This window comes from Sceloporus undulatus, chromosome 6 (assembly GCF_019175285.1).
Source record: "Sceloporus undulatus isolate JIND9_A2432 ecotype Alabama chromosome 6, SceUnd_v1.1, whole genome shotgun sequence".
NCBI lineage: Eukaryota > Metazoa > Chordata > Lepidosauria > Squamata > Phrynosomatidae > Sceloporus > Sceloporus undulatus.
The window spans coordinates 79,456,318-79,479,990 of NC_056527.1; the positions used below are offsets into that span (position 1 = coordinate 79,456,318).

General features: G+C 41.5%; 2 protein-coding genes across 3 annotated transcripts in view; one reads left to right on the forward strand and one right to left on the reverse strand.

Annotated features, from left to right (window-relative positions):
• Positions 1 to 2,369, reverse strand: part of EIF2AK3 (eukaryotic translation initiation factor 2 alpha kinase 3) — a 37,385-nt gene extending 35,016 nt beyond the window's left edge. The window contains exon 1 of one of the 2 annotated variants that reach the window (XM_042474614.1): positions 1,997 to 2,369. In XM_042474614.1, coding sequence (XP_042330548.1) covers positions 1,997 to 2,238 — 242 coding nt within the window. In that variant the 5' untranslated portion in view covers positions 2,239 to 2,369. The remainder of the gene's footprint in view (positions 1 to 1,996) is intronic. The other variant, XM_042474613.1, reaches the window with a different exon arrangement.
• A 3,629-nt stretch (positions 2,370 to 5,998) lies between these two features.
• The window catches only part of RPIA (ribose 5-phosphate isomerase A), a 20,114-nt gene continuing 2,439 nt past the window's right edge, over positions 5,999 to 23,673 (forward strand). Inside the window, exons 1-8 of the mRNA XM_042475991.1 lie at positions 5,999 to 6,277; positions 7,248 to 7,308; positions 9,238 to 9,293; positions 13,929 to 13,988; positions 17,557 to 17,621; positions 19,349 to 19,417; positions 20,466 to 20,607; positions 23,492 to 23,591. Coding sequence (XP_042331925.1) covers positions 6,074 to 6,277; positions 7,248 to 7,308; positions 9,238 to 9,293; positions 13,929 to 13,988; positions 17,557 to 17,621; positions 19,349 to 19,417; positions 20,466 to 20,607; positions 23,492 to 23,591 — 757 coding nt within the window. The 5' untranslated portion in view covers positions 5,999 to 6,073. The remainder of the gene's footprint in view (positions 6,278 to 7,247; positions 7,309 to 9,237; positions 9,294 to 13,928; positions 13,989 to 17,556; positions 17,622 to 19,348; positions 19,418 to 20,465; positions 20,608 to 23,491; positions 23,592 to 23,673) is intronic.

A 23,673-nucleotide genomic window follows, 5' to 3' on the forward strand; every position in this document is an offset into this window, starting at 1 on the left:
TTGCAGCCAAAGCTCAAACCACTATGCCATGATGGTTCTCAATAGCCGCACAACCTCAGTGATAATAATGGCTGTGTGCCTTCTAGTCAATTCCAATGTATGGCGAACCTATGGTAAACCTATCATGGGGTTTTCTTGGTAAGATTTATTCAGAGGAGGTTTTACCATTGCCTTCCCCTGAGGCTGAGCCTCAGGTCACCCACAAGGTGTTCTGGGCTGGGCTGGGACTCGAACCCCAAGATTTGTTTAGACTTGAAGTAGTCCTCAGTGCCCTTTAAGAGATGGCAAGGCCTCAGGGTGGGAGGTGCCATTCAATAACAAAACAATACAAGGATTAAGATGGAAATCACTCCTCCCTTCCCAGGGTCACACAGTATTACTCTCTTCCATGTCACCATTCTCTGAAGATGCCAGCCATAGATGCTGGCAAAACATCAGGAATAGACTCTTATAGAGCATGGCCACACAGCCAGAAAAACCCACAAAAGACTATCTCCAATTGTTTCCCCCCCCCTCCTGTTTGGTTTGTAACATCTTCTTGCCTGATGAAGAAGCCCATGGAGCTTTGAAAACTTCTAACAAGTATACAGTATTGTGTGCATTTCAGTTGGCCAATAAAGGTATCACTGATGGACCCTCTGGGGCTTAGAGTGTGACTTGTCCAAAGTGGGTTTCATGGCACATGAAGAGATCTCTCTTTGGCCCGTTCTGTTATCTGTCACAGAAACAGTGCTATCCCTTAATTCATTCGTCCACTCCTTCACTATTTTGGACTGATTTGGACAGTCCTAAGATTGCCTATGATTCCCAACTTTTGTTAATTGTTTCATCGATATGGATGATTTTAATTGTGTTTATAATGTGATGCATTGTAAATTGTGGATTTCATTCTGGGGAGAGGATTAGTGGGGTTACAGCGGACCCTTGTTATCCACTGGGGTTTGCTTCCAAGATCCCCTGTCTATAACAAAATCTGTGGATGCTCAAGTCCCATTAAATATAATGACATAGCAAAATGGTGTCCCTTATAAACAATGGAAAATCAAGGTTTGATATTTCAAATTTATACTTTTTTGGAACATTTTCAAACTGCAGATGCTTGAATCCGTGTATAAAACAATCTGTGTATAAGAAGGGCCAACTGTATTTTATTGTACACTTGTCCCTCCATATTCGCTAGGGTCAGGGCCACAAGACCCCTGTGAATATGGAAAAAAATGCAAATAACAAAAACACCATGTTTTTTAACCTGAGAGGACACTTCTCTAGGAATCTCTAGGTCCTCCAGGGTTACTCTGTGGTCAACATCCAACAGACACTGACCATAGAACTGCGCTGGAGGAGCTACAAAGGCCTAGTATACTATTCTCTCTAGGAATCTCTAGGTCTTTCGGCGCAACTTTTAGTTATAGCTGACCATAGAGTTGCACCGGAGGACCTAGATATTCCTAGAGAGAACATAATCAAATCTGCAAATATCAAAGCCGCAAATATGGAGGGACGAGTGTATTTTTGGTTTTATGTTAGAAGCTGCCTCAATCATACAAAGAGATGGGATATTATTATATTATATTATTACATTATTATAAATACACTTTATTCTTCTACCCTTCCTTTCTGTTGCAGCAATCAATCTCACATGAGATGAATATATTGGAACAATACATACTCCCAATAAATAAATAAATAAATCATATTGGTTATTATTTTCCCCCAATTTATTAATTCTGCTCCAAAAACACACTGAAGAGAAACAATGCAGCTGTTGAGAATTCTGGGAGCTGTAGTTTTGGGAGCGCTTTAGCCTTCTCTGCCGGAGAGACCTCTGGTGTCATAACGAACTACAGTTCCCAGCATTCTCTAGCACTGAGCTAGACTCAGTTAAAGCGGGTTATTCCTGCAGTGTGTTCCCTTCTGTCATCCGTAGTTGTAGTCCAGCAGCACCTGAAGGGACCCAGGCGGAGAGAAAGGAGCCGCCGCGTCGTACCGTCCTCACCTGCAGCTGCTGGTGCTCCGGGCCGGAGCTTCCCCGCCTCCTCCTCCTCCTTCCTCCGCCACCCCGCTGGTCTCATCGTCCTCCACGGTCACGTCGGCCAGCACCGGGAGGGCGGCAGCGCCAACAAGCCCTAGGCTCCCCTCCGCCTCCTCTGGCTCCCTTAATGGAAGGCAGAGCGGTAGGAGCAGCAGCCCCAGGAGCACCAGGGCGGGCCGAGGGCTGGGGCCACGCGGCCCTGGCATGAGGCGGCCCTTCCCCCTCGCGCCCCGGTCTCAGGCCCTTAATTCATCGGAGCCTCCCCAACCCCGCACCTGCCCCACCGCCGCCCAAAACCGTTCTGCTCCTTCCCTCCCTTCCAGCCTCAGCTCGGCACTCACTGCGCATGCTCCCGCCGCAGCCTAACTTGTCGCTCATTTAATAACCCCGCCCCCTTTTGGGCCACGTACCGGCGGCCCCGTTCTCAACCTACCCTGCCCAATCCGCCCCTCCTCCTTATCCCAACGCGTGATGTTTGTCAACACGCCCCTCTGAGCCAATGGCGACGAGGCTTCCAACTTTCAATCAAAGGTTGCGTTTCCAAGCCCCGCTGCGATTGGGTTTGAAGGAGAGACGCTGCCTTTGATTGAAAAGCATTGAAGGAGGCTGGGTGGAGCGCGGCGATTGGCTGCTGCCTTTTCCCGCCCCTTCCTGATTGGGCGACGCCGATCCTTCCGACGTGGCCGTTTTTGAGTGTCGACAACATTCCGAGGCGGGTTGGGGGCGGGGTTTTCTTAAAGGGGCCGCGACATAATAATACTAAGTACTTTTGGCTGCATCCAGACTGGAGAAATAACCCGGTTTGGCAGCGCTTTAACTCTTTATGTGTCTTAAGGCTATGGAATTCTGGGAGTTGGAGTTTGTTGTGGGCTTCTGGGCCCACAACAAACCCCAACTCCCAGAATTCCATAGCCTTAAGACACATAAACAGTTAAAGTGTTGGACTCTATGTGAGACCAAGGTTCGAGTCCCTGTTCAGCCATATAAACCCAAGTCACATGCCCTCAGCCTCAAGGGAAGGCAATAGCAAACCTCCTCTGGACAAATCGTGTCAAGAAAGTCTGATAGGCTCCTTAGGATCCTATCAAGTAATCAGGAATTACTTGAAGGCGCACAGAAACAACAAATATTTGACCATTAGGATCCTGTAGTTACAACAAACAAACTCAACACAAACCCTGAATTCTTCTTGTGATTTGTTTGAACGAAGGGAACAGGCCTGTGTCCAGATGGCACCGTTTCAAAAAATCACTGATCAACCACCGCTTCTGGATAGTTGAGTCATTCCTGCTGCAAACAGGAGGGACTGAGCAATGTATGCTAACACTTTACTTGTCCATAGTAAACCAGGGTAGCCACAGATTGCCATGGCATGCCACTGAAGGTCAGCTGCTCCAAGGAAGTTCTTCTCAGCTACATACGACTTTTCAAAATACAGTACATGATAAACAAGTAGAGAAACATGGGTGCCTAGGCCATCCAGTTTGGCCCTTAGGTCAAGTCACTTTCCTTCCATTTTCAGTTTACCATATGCAAGAAGGGAAGTCTATTATTGTTGCCACCTTACAGGATAAAGTGCTGTAATCATTAATCAGGTTTAAAGCATTATGTTAAGCCAGGTGTACAACTGCATAGAGGGCCATATTGGTCCTCAAGAGGGAATTTTAATACTGACTGTAGGACATGGGGGAAATTTGTGTGTTCTTGGCCCTTGGATTAATGCTGAAAATTAAAATAATAATAATAATAATAACTTTATTACGGCCAATTGGCCAGCACGAAAAATTAAAAAAGACCCCCCCCCCAAACCTCATGGCCACAGAAGATCTGCAAGAATTCATCCTAGACAACGAGAAAATTGAAATAGTTAAAGAGTTCCCATACCTTTTAATCTTGTGTTCCCATACCTTTTTATCCCCTACCTTTTAATATTGCCTTGGGTGGGTCCCTTTCTGGGGGGAAAAGTGGTATAAACATGAGCTAAATAAATTGAAATATTGATTTAAAAAAAGGAGACTGTAGTCAAGAAATCAGAAGACTATTAGGAAGGGCAGCTATGAAAGACATAACTCAGCACTAAAGTGAAGATAGTCCAAGCCAAAATTGTATTCCCATAACTCTGAGCACTAAAGGAAGGGTATTCCAAGCCAATATTGTATTCCCAAACATTCACAATTGTGAGAGCTGGACAGTGAAAAAAACTGACAGGAAGAACATTAATGCATTATGTGCTGGAAAAGAGTACTGAGGATCCAATGGATAGTCAAAAAGACAAATGGGTTCGAGAGCAGAAAAAGCCAGAACTCTTTCTGGAAGCCTACAGATTAATATGGTCCAAGTAACTCAACAATGCATCCATGTACATATCACTTGAGTACCTCCTGACTACTCATAAAGAGCAAAGTAACTGTATGACGCTTAATAATAACAATAATAATTGCCAAAAAACCCCAACAGAAAAACCCTGCAGAGATGGATAATATTTTTATTAGGGCCATAAAAGCGTTTCAAAAGTGATGCTTCTGGAGTAGTTTGTGTTCTCCAGAACCCTTCCAGAACAGTGCGATGGAGGCAGGGATGTAGCCAGGGGGAGGGTTCTTGGGGTCCGCCCCCCCCCTCCCATTAGAAAAATAAATGGTGTGTGCTGCTGCGCCCCAGCCCCCAAGCCCCCTTATAAGGGGGGCACTTTGTGTGAAACCCCCCCCCCCTTCCTAAGATCCTAGCTACGTCCCTGATGGAGGAAGAAACACAAAACCTGTAAATCCAGCAATGCGTTTCGTACCACTGGGCTCAGTGAAGAGAAAGTGTTAAATACTCTGTTGTGTTGTCGTTGTCGCCGTCATTTATTTAGATGAAAAATATTGTTCCCTCAAGAAGAGTAGTGTTAAGTTATCCATGTGCAAAAAACTTGGCTGCTTCTATCCTACTGCTTTGTGGGATTTTTGTGCATGTCTTTTAAAGTCCTTTTTGATTTAAGGTGAATCTATCACTGGTTTTTCGTGGCAAGGTTTGTTTAGAGGGGGTTTACCCTGGCCTTCCTCTGAGGCTGAGAGAGTGTGACTTGCGCAAGATTCGAACCTTGGTCTCCAGAGTTATAATCTCAAACTATTACCTGATTCTGTTAATGATCTATAAACAATCAATGCACAAATTACAATCCAAAATGTCTTCCACAGAAAAGCTTCCAAACAGTGCTTAGGACTCTATGGGTGCTCATTTTTGATGGCACTTATGCTTCTAAAGCAGTGGTCACAAACATAACTAATTACTAGAAATGATTAGCATGTCAGTAATACTATTAGCTATGTTTTATTTGTATGTTATAAAGGCTATAAATAAAATAAAGCAGTGGTCCCCAAACTGTGCTCTTTAAGAGAAGGTTATGGACTTCAACTCCCAGAAGCCTCAGCCAAGTTGGCCAATAGTGTGGGATTCTGGGAGCTGAAGTCCAAAATCACCTTAAAAAGAGCAGTTTGCTCTAAAGGACTGGGTTGTATGTACACTGCAGAAATAACCCGGGTTGATACCGCTTTAACTGCCACGGCTCAATGCTATGGAATTACAGGATTTATAGTTTTGTGAGCCATTTAACCTTCTCTGTCAGAGAGAGAGAGCTGTGGTGCCACAAAAAAACTACAAAACCCATGATTCTTTCCCATCCAGCCATGGCAGTTAAAACAGTGTCGAACTGGGTTATTTTCCCAGTGCAGATGCCGCCCAAAGAAGCGACATAAGCGTCCTTTATGGTCACAGAAGTCAAGCCTCCCTCAGGTGGTTACCAGGGCCGCCCTGAGAGCAGCCGCGGTGCATTGTGGGAACTGTAGTCCTGAGGCAAACCAGCGCCAATGCGTTTCTACGCGCTGAGGCTGCCCCGCCGGACTACAACTCCCAGGCGCCTCGGGGAGCAAGGCGAGCCTTCAGCGCGAAGGGGACGGTTTAGTTAATCATTATTAGCAGGTTCCCCAGGCTGGTTCTGCGAGGCGGTTGCTCGTTTGCCTGAGGCGGAAAGGGGGCCGGGTGTCGGGCGGGGCCTTAATCGGCATGCCTCAGGGGAAGGAGCCGGTGGCTCTCCTAGTCTTCAGGGCGGCCTCAGGCGGAGGAGGAGGCGGGGTCCGGGGGACGGGGGTCCCAGGGAGAGCCCACCTCCAGAAGAGGAGGCACCTCGGCAGCAGAAGCAAGGGCACCATCATGACCGAGGAGGCCAAGAAGCTGGCTGCTCGGGCGGCTGTGGATAACCATGTGCAGGTGAGGCGATGGGCGCTGTGTCCACACGGGAGAAATAACCCGGTTTGATCCCGCTTTAATTGCCCTGGCTCAATGCTAGGGAGTTCTGGGAACTGTAGTGTTTGTGAGACACTTAGCCTTCTCTGTTAGAGAGGCTCTGAGACCACAATAAACTACAACTCCCAGGATTCCCTAGCACTGACCCAGGCCAGTTAAAGCGGTCCCAAACTGAGTTTATTCTTCAGTGTGTTTCAGACTTGTGTCTGTAGTTTCATTTGACTTAGGGTCCAAAAGACACTGTGTAAATAAACCAGTTTGAGAGCGCTTTAACTGCCTTGGCTCAGTGCTAGGGAATCCTGGGAGTTGTAGTTTATTGTATCACCTGAGCTCTTTGACAGAAGAGGCTAAATGTCTCACAAAGCTACAGTTCCCAGAATTCCCTAGCAAGTGAGCCAGGGTACTCAAAGCGGTCTCAAACTGGATTACTTCTGCAGTGTCTTTTTGGGCCTTTAACTTCCACGGTTCAAGGCTGTGGAATTCTGGGAAGTTGAGTTTGTTGAGCTCCACTCAGAATCATGTCGGATTGAGCCATTCGTAGGCACAGATCTAATAATATCTAAGGATATAGTAAATTATGAAAGGTAACTGTGACAACTGTGAAATGCATATCATTCCTTCCTTCATTAAGACAAGCAACATACTAACAACTTGTTTTAGTAAGTACACTATTTAACCAGATGTGTTGATGCTGTATCACTGAGTGGAAATTTCATGCTTACCTTTTAACCTGTCTTTATGGGAAGATAGATTTAGGCAATACATCCAGTTGCATTCATTTCATTTTTCTTAAAGCACTATCAGTAAGTTTGCATTCTTTAGATGGGAGATGACACTGGGTTTTGGGTCCTGATGCATGAAAAATGTGCCCCGTAACGAATGCTTAGTTTTTATATTGATTGGAGCAAAATGTTTCTGTTTCCCTTGTCTGTAGAATAACCATGTCCTCGGAATTGGAAGTGGCTCTACAATCGTCCATGCCGTACATAGGCTAGGTATGTATTTTTGCAGTTCGCTATGCCAGAAATGGTTGCATTTACTCAGTGTTTGGCATTTTGCCCTTTTTAAGTATCCCTATCTAGCTGCCAGATAGCAAGCCCAAGTGTAAGTCAACCTCTGTAAGTGTAGATGTTGTATGATGGGTCAGTTTAAGACCTGGTAATTTATATCATGGACCCTAAACAAGCACTCATAGTCCCAAACTATACCATTAATGCTCTGATTTTATGTACCGTAGGTAATGCTTTGCAATCTCAACTAATACAAGTTCATTTTGGGCATTTTTGTATTGGTTACATGTACTTGAATGGAGTCTATGGGGATTTGGGTTGGGGCATGATAGATATATAGATACAGAAGGGCATGCTTGTTTGTGTTCCTCCAGCGCACATAATCTTTCCACAGCTAATCCAATTGGAATTGCATATTAATTACAAATGTTGAATACCTGCATATACAGTTAAAAACCTGAGTCCTATCTGACATTCCTTCCACAGAAACGTTAGTTATAAAGGATTAAAACTCAACTGTTGATAAATTAGGCGGGCCACAGATTCGGAAGGCTCTTTAAAGCTCGGCATAACATTGTTGCAGGCACTCACTGGTGTTGTAGGTCTATTATAAAACTCCTTAAGCAATTTTAAGTTGCTAATGAAATAGTTCTGCCCTAAGTTTAATCCCATCTGGTTCACTAACTCCTCTGGATTGTAGGGAGGGAGATCTTGTAGCACCTTTGAGACTAACTGAAAGAAATTGGCAGCATGAGCTTTCGTAGACTTCGGTCTACTTCCTCAAAAGCATCTGAGGAAGTAGAGTGAAGTCTATGAAAGCCCAAGCTGCCAATTGCTTTCTTTCAGTTAGTCTCAAAGGTGCTACAAGATCTCGCTACGTACTGATTCTACAGACTAACAGGGCTATATCTTTTAATTCTACTCCTGGATCATGTTAAGCAGTTATTCTCTGTGTTATAGTTTGCTGAGAATGATTTTTTAACCCCCAATAGAAAGTACACAGTCTTGATTGATAACAGAAACTAAAAGGATTCCATAAACACAGTCACAATTGACAGCTCCTCTCCTCTTCCTCCACTCCTAAAGCTGTAGTAGTAGGGGGTTCTCTTGCTGTACCAGGTTTGATAATTTGTGGAACCTCTTTTGCACCTTTTCTGTATGTGTATCACACCCAGTTAACTTCCTATCTTGCCCAAACCCAGTAAGACATGGAACTTTCCAAATGTCATTACAATTCTTGAAATATTTTTTTTTCCATTATCTATTATTTTATTTATTTTTCCACCCAGTAGTTCTCTTCATAAGCAGTACATTAAACTGATAAGTGATGAGTTTTAATATTGACAAAATACAGAATTAAGGGGAAATGCTAATACAAACAAAATAGCACTGTGCTATACTAAAGACATCACTAGCCTTTCCAGATTGGCTTCAGATCACGATTGTTAGATTGCCTAATTATTTGATGTGGTAGATTTCTCAGCCTTGGATATGTAAGTGAAGGTTGTCTTGTTGAACATGTCAGCTACAAAAATAATTTGACTTGCCATGGTTCATAGTGTGCCCTCTTAACTTTGGTACACCTTATTAAATTTTGAAGAATCAATGCTGCTTTGCTAAGATGACATACTTTTTGCTTCATTTGTTGCCTGGAAGAAGCACACGTAATAAAACTTTTCATCAAAGATTGGGGTGGAGAAACAGTTTTGATCCAATAGAAATGGTAAAATGCTAAGCACACAAATACAGTGGTTTTGTAGATAATATTGTCTTCCTGCCTCACAAGCAGAATTAAGCTTAAAGGTAATATTTTGAATGGAATACTCTGAGCAAGAATATTTTTAATATGAATTGCTCATGCACAGTTCATACTGATTTGAAAAGATACTAAACCCAATAATTTTCCCTCTACAGCGGAGCGAGTGAAGCAAGAAAAGCTCAACATAGTTTGTATCCCTACATCTTTTCAGGTAAAATCTTCCCCTTACATCCCTACTTGTCCGTCTTTTAACCATTACTGGGCAAAGAAAATTCATACATCATTAAAGAGGTACCGATTAATTATCCCTTATCCGACGTGCTTGGGACCAGAAGTGTTTTTGTTTTTTCTGGATTTTGGAATATGTGAATATACATAATGAGATCTTGGATATGGGACCCAGGTCTAAACATGAAATTAATGTATGTTTCACATGCACCTTATACACATAGCCTGAAGGTAATTTTATACAATATTTATAATAATCTTGTGCATGAAAGAAAGTTTGTGTATATTGGCTTCTCAGAAAGCAAAGGTGTCAGTATCTCAGCTACCCATGAAAAGGATTTCGGATTTTTGAGTTTTTCAGATAAGGGATACTCAACCTGCATTAACACTACCCTTTGACAGATATCACCATTGGAGGGAGCCCTAAGTTGTGAAAAAATACAGCATAGATGGAAAGGAACCACCTTGAGTGCATGCCTTCTTTCCCTTAACTGTTTCTCTTCTAATCTGAATTCTGCAAGCTATACTAAATCTTAGCATATTTCAGAAAGAGCAGAGCTCAGAAGACGGTACTAATGGTAGAATCTATGGCCTGTTACAGACTGCCAAAATAAAGCTGCTTCGAGTCTCTTTGGAGGTATGCTATTTAAATGATGCATGGGTCCTAAGAGTCCGGAGGTCGCGCCAAAGCCACACTCCATTCCTAAGCACTGGAGTGCAGCTTTGGTGCATCTTCCGGATTCTTTGGATGCATGCATCATGTAAACAGCATACCTCCAAAGAGACCCGAAGCAGCTTTATTTTGGCAGTCTGTAACAGGCCTCAGTGTGGCCACAAGCTAGCAACTGTTTGTTAACAACTAAGCTAGTCATAAAGTCTTGCTATAGCCATATTGTGAGGTTTTGGAACTTCCTCACCTGAGAGGCCAGAATGGCCTTATCCTTGCTGTCCTTCTGGTGGCAAGTTAAAACATTTCTGTGCTGCCACTGCAGATGGTTACAGATCGTTGAGGTTGGGCTATTAATGCTCTGTCGAGCTAGATTTGGAGGTTTTAAGGGTCTGTATATAGTCTTATTTTTTATTGTTTTAATGTTTTAGGATTTTTAATTGTTTTAATATGTAGTGTTTTAAAACACTTTTATCTTTTAAATTGCATTTCATCATTTTAACGAGTGGTGGGTTTTTAATTCTACACTAGTTTAATTCCATTTTAATGCCCACTTTTGTATGTTTTTAACTAGACGTTTTTGAATTTGTAAGCTACTTTGTATCCCCATTTTGGGAGGAAAGTGGGATATAAATAAATATAATGATAATGATATTATTAATAATTTGGGATATTTTGTTGGTTTACTCCAAGGACCTAGCAAAGGTTCTCTTATGTTGTTGTCTTGTTGAGGGAAGTGTTCTTCAGACTGTGGGGACTTGCAGGGAGAACAGAATGCAATTCATTCTGATCTTAGTTTATTTCAGAGTAGATAATTCTGGAAGAATGTTTGCTATATCTTGGTCAGGTGTGGAAAGATTTGGAGAACATTGGCCTGATACAGACAGCCAAAATAAAGCTGCTTTGAGTCACTTTGGAGGTATGCTGTTTAAATGACACATGCATCCTAAGAGTCCAGAAGCCGCACCAAAGCCACGCTCCTTAAGGGAATGGAGTGCAGCTTTAGTGCAGCTTCCAGACTCTTAGGACACAAGCATCATTGAAACACCATACCTCCAAAGTGACTCGAAGCAGCTTTATTTTGGCTGTCTATATAGGGCCATTGATTCTATGTGGTCAATGAAAACTTGATCATTTGACTTATCAGATGTCGATCTGACACTTAAAAGCATTAGCTTTCCAAGATGGTGCAAGTTCTGTTACACACACATAAAAGTTTGGGTTGTTATTTATGTCTGACAATTTTATGAAGATTGATTCTTAAAATACTAGCATTGACTTTCCAAACTCTGTCCTGGAAGCTCAGACAGTTTCAAAAGTAGTTCTATAATTAGATCAAACTTACTCAATTTACTCAGCAATGATGCACGACAAAAGTCAGTGGAAATATGGAAATGTTGTTATAATAAAAAACAGGGATATGTTCTTCTAAACTGTGTGTGTGTGTGTTTGTGTCTGTGTGTATCCTTTTTCATAATTCACCACCTATTCGAAGGCATTCATGGTTGTGCAGAGTATATTTCTATAGCTTTAATGAGTAAAATGACAACATGAGCAGTTAACTGTCTTTTGAACAGTGGTGTAACTGTACAGAATGCTGTGTCATAACAGTTGGTTTACTCAACAGAAAATATCTGCATGCATGAAACATTGAAGGAATAATACAGACAGCACAGGAGTGGCTATGATCTCAGAAAACTGCCTTGTAAAACTTGTGGAACTTGGTAATGTTGATACCAGGTGATCCATTTGTGTAATCTATGGGCATAGATAAATAAAACCCTTGGACAGCTGTGTTGAACTTGAAAGGTCCCTGTGCATGAGTACAGTACTCTTGTTAGCTTCATTGGCTCCAAATATCAAATGAAAATGAAAGTGTCTTCTGAAATGGTGTGCATCCCCATGTCCACATCTCTTTTCTGAAGTTCCCATGCTTCTGCTTTTCCCCCTTTAGGTCACTGGGCAAAGGTTTGCTCCTTTACCTTCAACAAGAGAAATGGTTTTGTTATTGAGTGGCCTCCCCTAGAAGGCCCACCATGCTTATTTGTTGCCTGCTTTCTGCCACTTAGAAGATAAACAAATAAAACTTCCTAAATGTCCTGTATTTATTTAAGAGGATGGCAAGGGCAAACTCCCTCTGAAGAAACTTGCCAAGAAAACCCCACAATAGGTTCTAGGGTCACCATAAGTTGGAAATAACTTGAAGTCACACAACAACAAGTTGTATGACACTGATTATTAATAATATTTGCAGAACATTTTGCAACACAACATTGTGCATGTATTGTTGTTTGTGTCTTTTGAAATAATTATTGTAACTAATTTTTATGTGTTAAAGCATCTATGAATTTGCTTGGCAGAAGAAACTACCTTGATCCCCAGATAAAGGCCCCTGTTTAAAAAGGATCTTATTGGAAAGGTGGCCTGTGCAGATTTGTTTCTTATTACATCTTGACCCTACAAGAGGGCTTCTGGGACCAGAGTTCCATCTCCCAAGTTACCAACCAAGAACAGCTGGCAGCCCACTTTGAGCATAGAGAATTTATTGGGTTAGGTAATGCTGACATTTGTTTTCTTAGGCATGGTATAGTTGTCACTAACATGTCTCTCATTGAGTTTCCAGAGATGCAAATTGCGTTTGAAAATGAGTTGCTTATGTGATCCACATTGTCCTACTATCATGCAATGTTGCAGTCATGCGTGTCCTACTCAATTACTTGGCTTGGTCAGATGACAAGGCAAGATCTGAATGAGACACTGAGTGGGCATTCAACCACTTCACTCCTCCTTTTCCACAAGCTGAAACAGGCCAGGACATATCATTTCCTGTTACATCCTAAATAGAAAATTGATTAATGGTTTCTGAACAAGTTGGGATAAGAAGCCCAGGATTAAAATTCACTTCATATTCAAGTATATTCAGAATCTGTCAACTATAGTTTTTTGCTTCAAATGTAATGCTATAGTTAATGGAAGACTCCCCCCCCTCGCTGTTGTGAAAGGAGCAGTGTGTTGGTTGAGGGTGGAGCCATGAAGTATATTTCTATCTCAACTTAATCCATAAAGATACAATTATCTGAATACACCCTATATAGGAATCCAGCCATGCATGGAAAGAAACCCCACTGTTTACTAATCTTCATGCAATACTAACTTCTTGCATAGCAGATTACTTTATATCCACTTCTAAGTAAACATGTATTCACATGCTTATTTGTACAGCATTTTTATGTACATATTTCTTAAAATTCTGTTGAAAGACACATTTAAGTTAAGATGAAAATGTTTCACAAGAACATAGGAAATAACTTTATAGAAAGTTGGTCCCTTTAGCTTAGTATTGTCAGCATTGAGTGGCAGCTGCTCTCCACAGTTTCATACAGATGTCTTTTCCAGCACTAGTTGCAGAGGCTGAAGGTGGGATCTTGGGCCTTTGAACCTTGAAAAAAAATGCACTGTATATTCTTTACCCACTGAGCTATAGCCCTTTCCATGTACATAATAGTGTGACATTAAAGATAAATCATTAGTTTTTCTTCTGCCAAGGTAATGGTAATACAGTATTATCAGAAGTTAATAGAAGTTAAAGCATGGAAAGCTGAATACTTCTAATATTTTTCTGATTGAGATTCCCCCCCCCCTCCCCGATAATCCTTTTCCTAATGTTTTTCTTTCCTTTCATTAAAAAAAAAGGAACACATGCTTTTGAACGATTAGTGCTCATTCCAGCACTAATTAAAAATAGGGTATTGCAAGGTTCAACTGCTGATACAAAGCCTAAATCCAGTTTCTGGTACCCACTAAACCCATTGAATGTATTGCTGAATGGTAAGTCAGCACTTTTGCAAATCGTATTGATGCAGTAAGTGTACTCTGTTTGGAAGTAATAAATGAAATCCTCCCTCCTTCCTGAAGACTGATAAATTATTTGGCTTTTTAATTTCCTTGTAGGCACGTCAGTTGATTCTGCAGAAGGACTTAACTTTAAGTGACCTGGATAGACACCCTGAGGTAAGGAAATTTTGGGGGGGTTTAGGTGTGCTGCCATTTGTCCAGTGCACAGACAATTCTGTACTTTTAGCTATTCCCACTAAAGTGAGCCTATGTGGCATAGTGGTTTGAGTATTGCCTATGATTCTGGAGATCCGGTTTCGATTCCCAACTAGGCCACAAAACCCACTGGGTGACCTTTGGCAAATCACATGCTCTCAGCCTCAGGGAAGGCAGTGACAAAACTCTGAACAAATCTTGCCAAGAAAACGCCATGTTAGGATCACCTTAGAGTCGCCATAGGTTCGGAACGACTTGAACACAACAACAAATACTCTTAATCATGCATAGGCCACTTTTGCTGACAGTATAGGCTTCTGTGTAGGCCTCTTTTGGCTGTGTAATGTTCAGGTAAAGATCAGTTTGCAATGGGTTTACATGGTGAACGACTAGAGCTGCAGTCCTTCCCATCCATGCAATCCATGTGGATATTTTGGAGGGGGCTTCATGTCTTTGAGTATTTTTGATTAAACACTTATGCTGAACCCTGTGATAGTGTGACATTGTTTTCAGTTCATCCCTGGTTTAATTTGTAGTGAAAAATGATAATTCCAAGTGCATCATGGATTCTTAGACGGCAATAGTCTGGGTTCAGATGTGTAATTATAGTAGCCTTTTCACATTGTACACACCTATTAGTTGGTTCAGGTATATATATATATATATATATATCATGGTGGGGACAATGAGAGCCCTCCAGACTGTTTTTATGGCCTCCGAGGACCCTTCCCTAATGCTGCAACATTGTTTTCCCTCATAATGCCTCCAAGTATCCTCTAGAGCACATGGAAACAATTTTGCCTTGCTTTTGTCCTCCTGTGTGCCTCCAATACTTTTTTTACTTGTAGTGACCCTAAGGTGAACCTGTCATAGGGTTTTCTTGGCAAGTTTCTTCAGAAGGGGTTTACCATTGCCATCCTCTGAGGCTAAGAGAGTGTGACTTGGTCAAGGTTGCCCACTAGGTTTTTATGCTCAAGTGGGATTCAAACCTCAATCTCAAGAGTCGTAGTTTTTTTAGGCCCAAGGAGCTGCTTTTCATAAGCAGAAGTCAGTTCTGTTCACTTCTATGTTTAGCACAATGTCCGTCCTGAGCCTAAAACAGCTAGAAAAGAAGGTCATGACAAAATTGTTCCCCTATACCCCACAAGAAGGTGCAGTGGGTTATTATGAGTATATTTTACAATTCCAAAACAGTTTTGGGTGTGCGGTGTAAGACACTCAGACCTGAGTTAATTGCCCACTTTGGTACACATCAAATTAGCACCCATCCTTTCAATACTCAGTAGCACTGAACTCAGTGTGTGGGTTACCTTCATGTAAAAACATTGAGTTTGAACTGGCTTTAGGTGATATCAGTGCATCTAAGCAAGTCCTCCCTTGATGCCAAAATCTGCAACCAAGAAACTGATCCCAAATTCCACTACTTCATTTCTGTAACTGTTTGAACCTCTGGAGTAATCATAATTGTGTTGTTTCTAGTGACAGATAATTGCATAGTTATTAAGAAAAGGAGGAGAGGATGCCAGGAAATCCAGTTGTGTCATTGAGCCCAGTTAAACAAGTATAATGAAACTTATGCAGAAATAACCTTTAATAGAAATTCAGGGTGTACAAAGCACTAAAACAACTTGACAAAAGTCCTTAATGCAGCTGTCCCCAGCCTGGGTCCCTCTTGACTATAATCCCATCTCGCTGGTTTATGTAAGAGGAGTAATAGGCTAACCCTTCTAGTAGTTTTTGGATTAGGTTGGGGATGGCAGCCTTAGAACAATCCCAGTGTATTGTTTTAAGGAAAAGGTGAACTGTGTGCCGTTCCATCGTGCCAAAGACTGCCAAGCAAAATGTCCTAAAAACAGTAGGGAACTTTGGGAGTCAGTTCTCGTAAAGTTAGTAAGATAACCATGGTAAAGAGACAAGTAGGTGTAGTCCTGTACTGCAGCACAATTAGTTACTTAAGAGCCTAGGATTAATTCCTTGGCCTTGTGGTGACATGAAGCTGAAGCACTTTACTTCCATTCCACTCCTCCCTCTGCAGGAGTGCTTAACCCCTTTGCCCTTGGGCTGTGGTCAAGGATATGTACTGCATTGGTGCTGATGTCACTTCTGTAGGAGCTGGGGTTTTCTCTCGAAGACTGTGACTCAGGCAGACAAAGCTGAATGAATGAGAATAATCTCGAGACACTGGAACCTTTTAGGTGGGCAGATTACTGAGTTGCTTTTTAGCTGCCTTGCCGTCATATCCAGGTCCAGCTTGTATGTACTTATATCCAGCCGGTGGCTGTTTTGAATCATCTGGATTTGGTTTATTAGTTGTTTGCTGAAGTAGGTAGTTCATGTGCTAAAAGAAGGTTTTGGAAAGTGACAGCAGGAGGGTTCAGTTCTGGAAGAGTCTTTTAAGTACAATTTTACTGGACTCAAAAGGCCTTGTAGGGCTGCTTTAGTCTCCTTTTAGCACAAACTCCCCACCAGCAGAAGAGGCTGCCTGCCCTGAGTCTGCATGAGTATTGTTTTGGCCTTCCTTCCTTCCAGCCTGCATAGTGGTAGGAGTGTGGAATTCAGCTATATTTCTTCATTAGGGAAGTGGGGTCTTTTAGTCACTTCTGATACAAAGGCATCATACCAAAGTTGCCCATCCCTTGAGGCAGTCTTTGGTGATTTAGAGAGAAGTGCCCTTAGTATGCTGATGTGATGGCCTTCCTGATCTGTTTCTCATTTTCGTATGGGTCAGATGGTGCAATAGAAATGGCTGAACTCCTTTTTGGACCACTGGTAGATTTGATAAGGATAGAAAGAGAGAACTAAATCCTGATAAATATGAATGTACTATTGGTGAGTGGCTTGATCAGTTGTGGTAGTTGTCCCTCAACTTGCTCCAAGCAGGGTTGACTTTTTTCCTAAAGGATTGGGACCACTGCATTGATCCAGCACTCTCACTGGAGGCCCAGATGGTGTTTTTATATGTGGTGCTTCCTACCAACTTTGACATATGTACTAGTTGTGAAGATGCAGGTCACAACCAGGCCTTGTTGCTTGCAGATGGGATTACTGAAGCGTTTAAGCAGACCTGCATCTTCTCCAAAATGCTGCTGCTTTGGGGGGTGAAAAAAACCTGCCCTTTCCACCACTTCTGCGGCTTTTTGGTGCTCATGCAGCATCTAAACACTACACCACAAGAGTGCTATGAAGCCAGCCTGTGGCTAGGCAGGCGGGCGGCATCAGGGCATGCGTCATGCACACACCATGCCCCCATGCCACCCGCAAGGCAGCTTTTAGTACTCACCTGTACAGGCTCTTAGTCTTTTCAACACCACCAATGTAAGCTCTTATTTTTCCCCATGGCTTTTGAAGCATCAGTTGAATTGCCTTATCTAATTTCTACACCTTGTTGCTGTTTGTTTGTTTTTTAACTGCACTTTTTGGATATTATTGTGAGATTACATTCAATAGATTTGTAATTGTGACTCTGGCAGTACCTTCTTCTAAAAGTTTGGAATGTAACTGTTGTAAATCCTGTCTTTCTTTTGCATAGTTGAATGTTGCCATTGATGGGGCTGATGAAGTTGACATGAACCTCAATCTAATCAAAGGAGGAGGGTAAGAAATAATTAATTCCATGTTGTAATAGTTTTGATCAAAATGATGAAGGAAAAGCTAGGTAGAGTCAGATTTGTGTTGTAGTTGCACCAATAACTAGGGGAGGTAACAGCTGTAGTGCTGCAAGACAAAATCTGTAGGCTTGTAAGTCAGGCATTTAGTTGGTAAATGGATGAGAGAAAAAATTTATTTGGTGGTAGTATTGTTAAGGGCAATTTTTGTTTTGTCTTTTGATGTCACTTTTGTCATGTTTTGTGCATCAGTGAATGAGGAAGAAAAGGAGGAAGATGGGCTAAAAGTATATATTCCACATTTAAATTGTAAGGTGCAATTTTGGTTAACGTAGCAGTGTCTTTACACTTAAAATCTTTCATTGGTTAAAAGGCAGGCAATCAAATAGGAAAGCATCTGATATTTGGGATCAAGCCTGGGGTGTTCTAGCCATAAGTCATATGTATATGAGTCATGGCTCCACCTAGATACTGTAGAGTGCACTAGAGCCAAGTATTGCCACATGTTGTTTGATGGCTTTTGACATCTTCCAATTCCCCTCGATTACCTGTTTTTAAGAGGGAGGGAATGCAAATTGTTTTCTTGTAGAAGCCTTCAGGTTTAGTTCACCTTTTAAATATATTCCAGCCCCAGTCTGATTTAATTTAACATTAGCCAAAACCTAGTTTTTCAAAACCAGAAGTAGGCTTTTGGCCACTTTTGTTTTGTTTGGCATTTTTGACAGTCTATGCAAGCCTGAGGTAAATAATAGGCCCCTGAATACAGCAAAGTTGTCCATTCATAGTCCTGTTCAATCTATTCTGACCTGTGGCAGGTCTCTACAGTTAGTGGGATTTAAGCCTTTGTATTCTACTCTTTGTGTGTTGTTTTTGGCCTGTTTCCTACAGAAATAGTGAAACCAATTGGCAGGTGATAGCTGGCCTTTGATCACTTTCCCCTATTTTCATTCTGATAATTATAAAAATAAAGGTCCATGCTTTCTTATTCTACAAAACTCTGTAAAAAAACCAAAATCTGAATTATTGCATGGGTGCCAAATGGAAATTGGTGCACAATATTACTGCTTTTTTTACTTGAAAATGACAGCTGGAGCTCCTACCAAAATATTTTTTATTGAATTACTTCTAAAATCAGTGGTTTATTCCCTTCACAAAATGAAGTGTCTCTGTGTAGATGCATGCTTCTGAATAAAAAGCAATTTATTTATAAAGAAATAAGCAATATTTACTATGGTCATAGACCATGTAGTTTTATAGGGCTGCAGCAGTATTTTGTAAGTCTGGATGGAAAATATCACATTGTAGCTCCTAGAAATACTGGCTGCAATCCTGTGCACAGCCTTTGACTTCAGTGTGATGTAAATACCCTATTCAGGCAGGATTGTAGCCAGAGTTCTTTGGAGCACATAGAAGAATACAGATCTCTTTGCCTTCATTAAGTCCTGTCATTTCTTGGCGAAATCATTCTGCTCTGTAAATGCCTGCATTCATCACTCCTGTAATAAAACCATGGATTATCACCATTTTAACAAGCAGCTGACAGACATCCTCCCTGCTTTATTATTGCAGTTGAATATATGCAGGTGGTTTAAACATGCATTTTTTCAGGGGACAGAAATTATTAAAATGACATGGATTGGGGATTGAGCCATCCAAATAGTCTATAACTGGGCTTGTGATCTTCTCTCTAACTCTCTCTTGCTCTCTTTCCACCAGGGGCTGCCTGACCCAGGAGAAGATTGTTGCTGGCTATGCAAAAAGCTTCATAGTCATTGCTGATTACAGGTAAAACGTCCTGGCAGCTGTTGTTTCCACCCAAAGGGTGGAGGAAGAGGACTGTAGTTCAAGATGGACAGGCTGCACATGTCCATTTCAGTAGCCTCTCTTCCCCTGGATCATTCTAATGTGACAAATTTGAGCAGTAATCTGTTTTTTAAAAATTAAACACGCAGCAAATGCTTGTTTAAAATGGGTGGCTTTTTGTGATTGGCTGCCATCATTTGTGGAATTCAAAGACATAGCCATGTTTGGCCTCAAACAGATGGCCCAAAAGGGCCAGCATCAGGCTGATCCAGGAGCAGGGATGTTTACATGATGCATGCCCCCAGATTGCTTGGAGGCCGAGCCAGGGCTGGCAAATGTGGCCCAAAACCAGCTGCAAAAAGAGTAGTTTCCTGAAGTTTGTCCATCCTTTTTCCACAGAGTGGCTTGTTGAGCTGCCTTCATGTTTCAAAACTTGTCTGATCCTTTTTGCAATCTTTACTGCCTTGCATACTCATCTCCATGCCCTGGGATGAAGGGCCCATACACTCAAATCAGAATAGACATTTTGGCAGGTTATCATCCCCCACTTGTCAAAAGATTGAATTGGCAGACATACAACTATGAAATGCTGCATTTACAGTCAAGCTTCACTCTGTGGATGCTCAGTACTGTGTATGTAAGCCTGAGGGCAAGGAACCGTCTAATTAAAATGATTGTATGTACAGCGCTGTGTAAATTTACAGCGCTTTATAAATAAAGGTTAATAATAATAATAATAATAATAATAATAATAATAATAATAATAATAATAATGTGTCACTGGGGTCAAAATAAATAACCCTGCCTTGGTTATCTGTTAGTTTGAATATTCCTAGCTCAGTGAGATCAGATTTACCTGTTATCACCAACTAGAGCAGATTTATTGAAACAGTCAAAGTTATTTAAGTATTGTCTTGCTAAATTCTTGTTGATTAAATGGGTCTCTGGTTGAGACTAACAATTGAATTTAGGCCAGTGTATTTGTGTTTGCTATAATGTTTATGTACTTTTAAAAAATGTGCTTCTTTAGGAAAAAGTCTGAAAACCTTGGAGAGCAATGGAAGAAAGGAATTCCAATTGAAGTCATTCCGATGGCCTATGTGCCAATCACCAGAGCTCTGGCCAGGAGGTTTGGAGGTGTTGCAGAACTGAGGATGGCCGTTAATAAAGCTGTAAGTACACAACATGAAGTGGAGAAAATCTTCATTTTCTGAAAGTTTTCTGTGTCCTGTACAGAGGAAGATTGATAAACTAAACGATACCAATGTGCGAGCAACTACTGTGTACAATTTTGCTATTAGTATGTTAAACCTGCAATCTTGAGATTACAATATGGGTTTTATTTCAGGGGTTTCCACAGAAGGGAACTTGTTTTTCTGGTTATTAGTCCTTGGCTCATTCAGCAAGGCAGCTGGTTGCAAAGATATGCTTCAGATCCTTCAGACTAGTAAAGGCTATTTGCCAGTGTGGTGTGGCTTGGATTAGGGCTGGGAAAACCAGGGTTCAAAACAGTGTTTCTCCATGAAGTTCACTCAGTGTCCTTGCACCAGTCAGCTTTGCAATATAAACTACCTCAAGAGTCTGTTCTGAAAATAGAAATGGGAAAGAGGACCGTGTTCACTGCCTGAGCAAGAAATAAATATACCATAATAATTTCCTGTCATTATACATGCACTAAACTGTGGTAGTGACTCTTGAAATGCTGCACTGTGTTAAATCACAGTGCTGTTTTAAACTACAACTGAGGTGCTGTTTTTAACTACAATTATAATTGTGCCCCCCCCCCCCCCCCCGGCTCCAATTTGTAGGTGGTGAAATATTGACCTCTTTAGTGAAGCAGTATGGCTAAACTTGCTCACTGAACCTGCTGCCAGCAGAACTCCTTGTGGCAACTAGTGGTTGCCATTATTTCTTCTCAAAATACAGTGGATATATCTGCTGGGGTTTGGTTCCAGGACCCCTCATGGATACCAAAATTTGTGGATGCTCAAGTTGCATTAAACACAGTGCCATAGTGAAATGGTGCTCCTTATATAAAATAGCAAAATCAAAATTTGCTTTTGGAATTTTTTTCTTCGAATATTTTCAAACTGTGGATGGTTGAATCTGTCGATAAAGAATCTGTGGGTATGAAGGGCAACTATAACTTGAGCAGAAGGTGCTGTGAAACAGGTAGTTTCCAGAGAGATCTTTTTCTTCATCTGCCCCTATACCAGTTTTGGTGAATCTTTTAGGGGCTGAGTGTCCAAACTAAAATATCTTGTGGCACTGGGTGTTGTAAATTTGGTTCTGGAGCAGGAATTCTGCCCTCTGGGGGGCAGGACTTCTGTCTTCCACCTTCCAGGGCAGGACTTCTTCCCCTGCCCTCCAGGGCCTCCAGCTGCCTCTCCAGAGACAGTTGAAGGCTGGTGGGCAGGGGGAATAACATGCACGCAACTCTTCCTCCTCCCCCCTGTGCCATCCTCTCGCTCCATTTGCTTCTAGAGCGGCACCTGGCAGTTGGAGGCTGGGAAAGGTGCCCCTTTCTCCTCCTCCTCCTGCCATGAGCCAGGGGAAATGGCATTGTGTGCCATCTTTGCTATCATGGCCCTATACTGTGAAACAACCTGATGGAAGAAATTTGACGTTGTAATACGCTGTCTGAATTTTAAACATTCTTTCCCAGCAGGTCTATCCAAATTATTTGCAAATAATTTACAAATATGGATTAAAATATGTATTTGTCTTATTTGTTCTTCTGAATTGTCGTTATGTGTTTTAACTGATGCTGTGTGTTGTGTATTAATCTATTGTTTCCCTCCCCCCTTTGATCCATGGGGAGAGGCAGATAATAAATAAATAAATAATAGATAATGAAAAGTTTATGCTACCTTAAAGACTAACAAACCACTTATGCATAAGCTTTGGAAGAAAAAGTGCAGTCTGTAGCAGCTCTATGTAAAGCTCAGTGTGTACAAAGTGATAATTTACAATGGCTGGACTAATTTCAAAATTATTTAACCAGAAGTTTTTTAAAAACTAGAGGTCACATCTCTTGGTCTCTTATTAACGAATATTATCCAGTAAATGCTTGGGTTATGAATATTTTTAATAGGTCACGGTTTATATGAAAGTCAGAAAACTGAAGGACCATTCATATAAAGCTGCTGCTTTCTCAGTATCTTCATGCAGGAAATTGTAATGTTACACACCCTGGTTTTTATTAATATTTACAAGGGTTTATGGGAAATTCACAGTTATCAGATTTACAATCACTTTCCCACCTTAAACACACCCAGTCTTTTCTGATTTCAGAAACTAAGCAGGGTTGGGCCTGGTTAGTACTTGTATGGGAAACCAGGAAAGAATCTTGCATGAAACCCAGTAAACCATTGCTGACAGTTAGTCAGTAAATCCTTGGCTAGATGAACCAGTGGTGCAACCACAGTCAGGTAATCTTCTGTGTTCCCACAAGATCATTTAAACATAACCAGGATAAAATAGTCATGGCTATTAGCATATCTGTAGTGTGGCACAGCTGTTCATAACTTTGAGCAGTTGTAATATCTAAAGTAAAACATATAACATGAGATGTCTGATGGGGGGGGGATAGATAGGTGGCATATCTCATACCAGAAAGGGAATTTATGCCTGTAGATTGTCATAATGAGACCTTGGTATATGGTTAATTAACTACTTGATCTTTGTTTACCTAACTCAACCTAACCAAAAGTTACTCCAGATCTTTTCACACCAGATTGCCAACTTGCCACATGCTTTGCTAAATAGCTGTCATGAAATGACTCCAGGTGTTAGTGTGTTTAATCAGTTTGGTGTTACGTGAGGATATACAAACAGAACTAAGGGGTGTGTGTGTGTGTGTGTGTTGCTGTGTATGAAATGATGAAGGCATTAACTAATGTGAATACTGGTTGCATTTCATCCTTTATTCCAGCATTGTATTTATAGATTGTGTGCAGACTTGAGTTTTGGTCAGTTCTCATTTGCCGGTAAATGGGTGCATGGGCCTAATTTGAGTTATGGTTTTAAAGCATGAGATGTCTTTTTACTCATTAGGGCCCAGTGGTGACGGACAATGGGAACTTCTTATTAGACTGGAAGTTTGACAAAGTCCATGACTGGAATGAAGTAAACATGGCAATCAAGATGACACCAGGTAATCTCCATATGACATTTTTTTTTGTCCCTGACTCGTCAGTTACATTCCAAAAGAAGGACATACATATTTGGAAAGATTG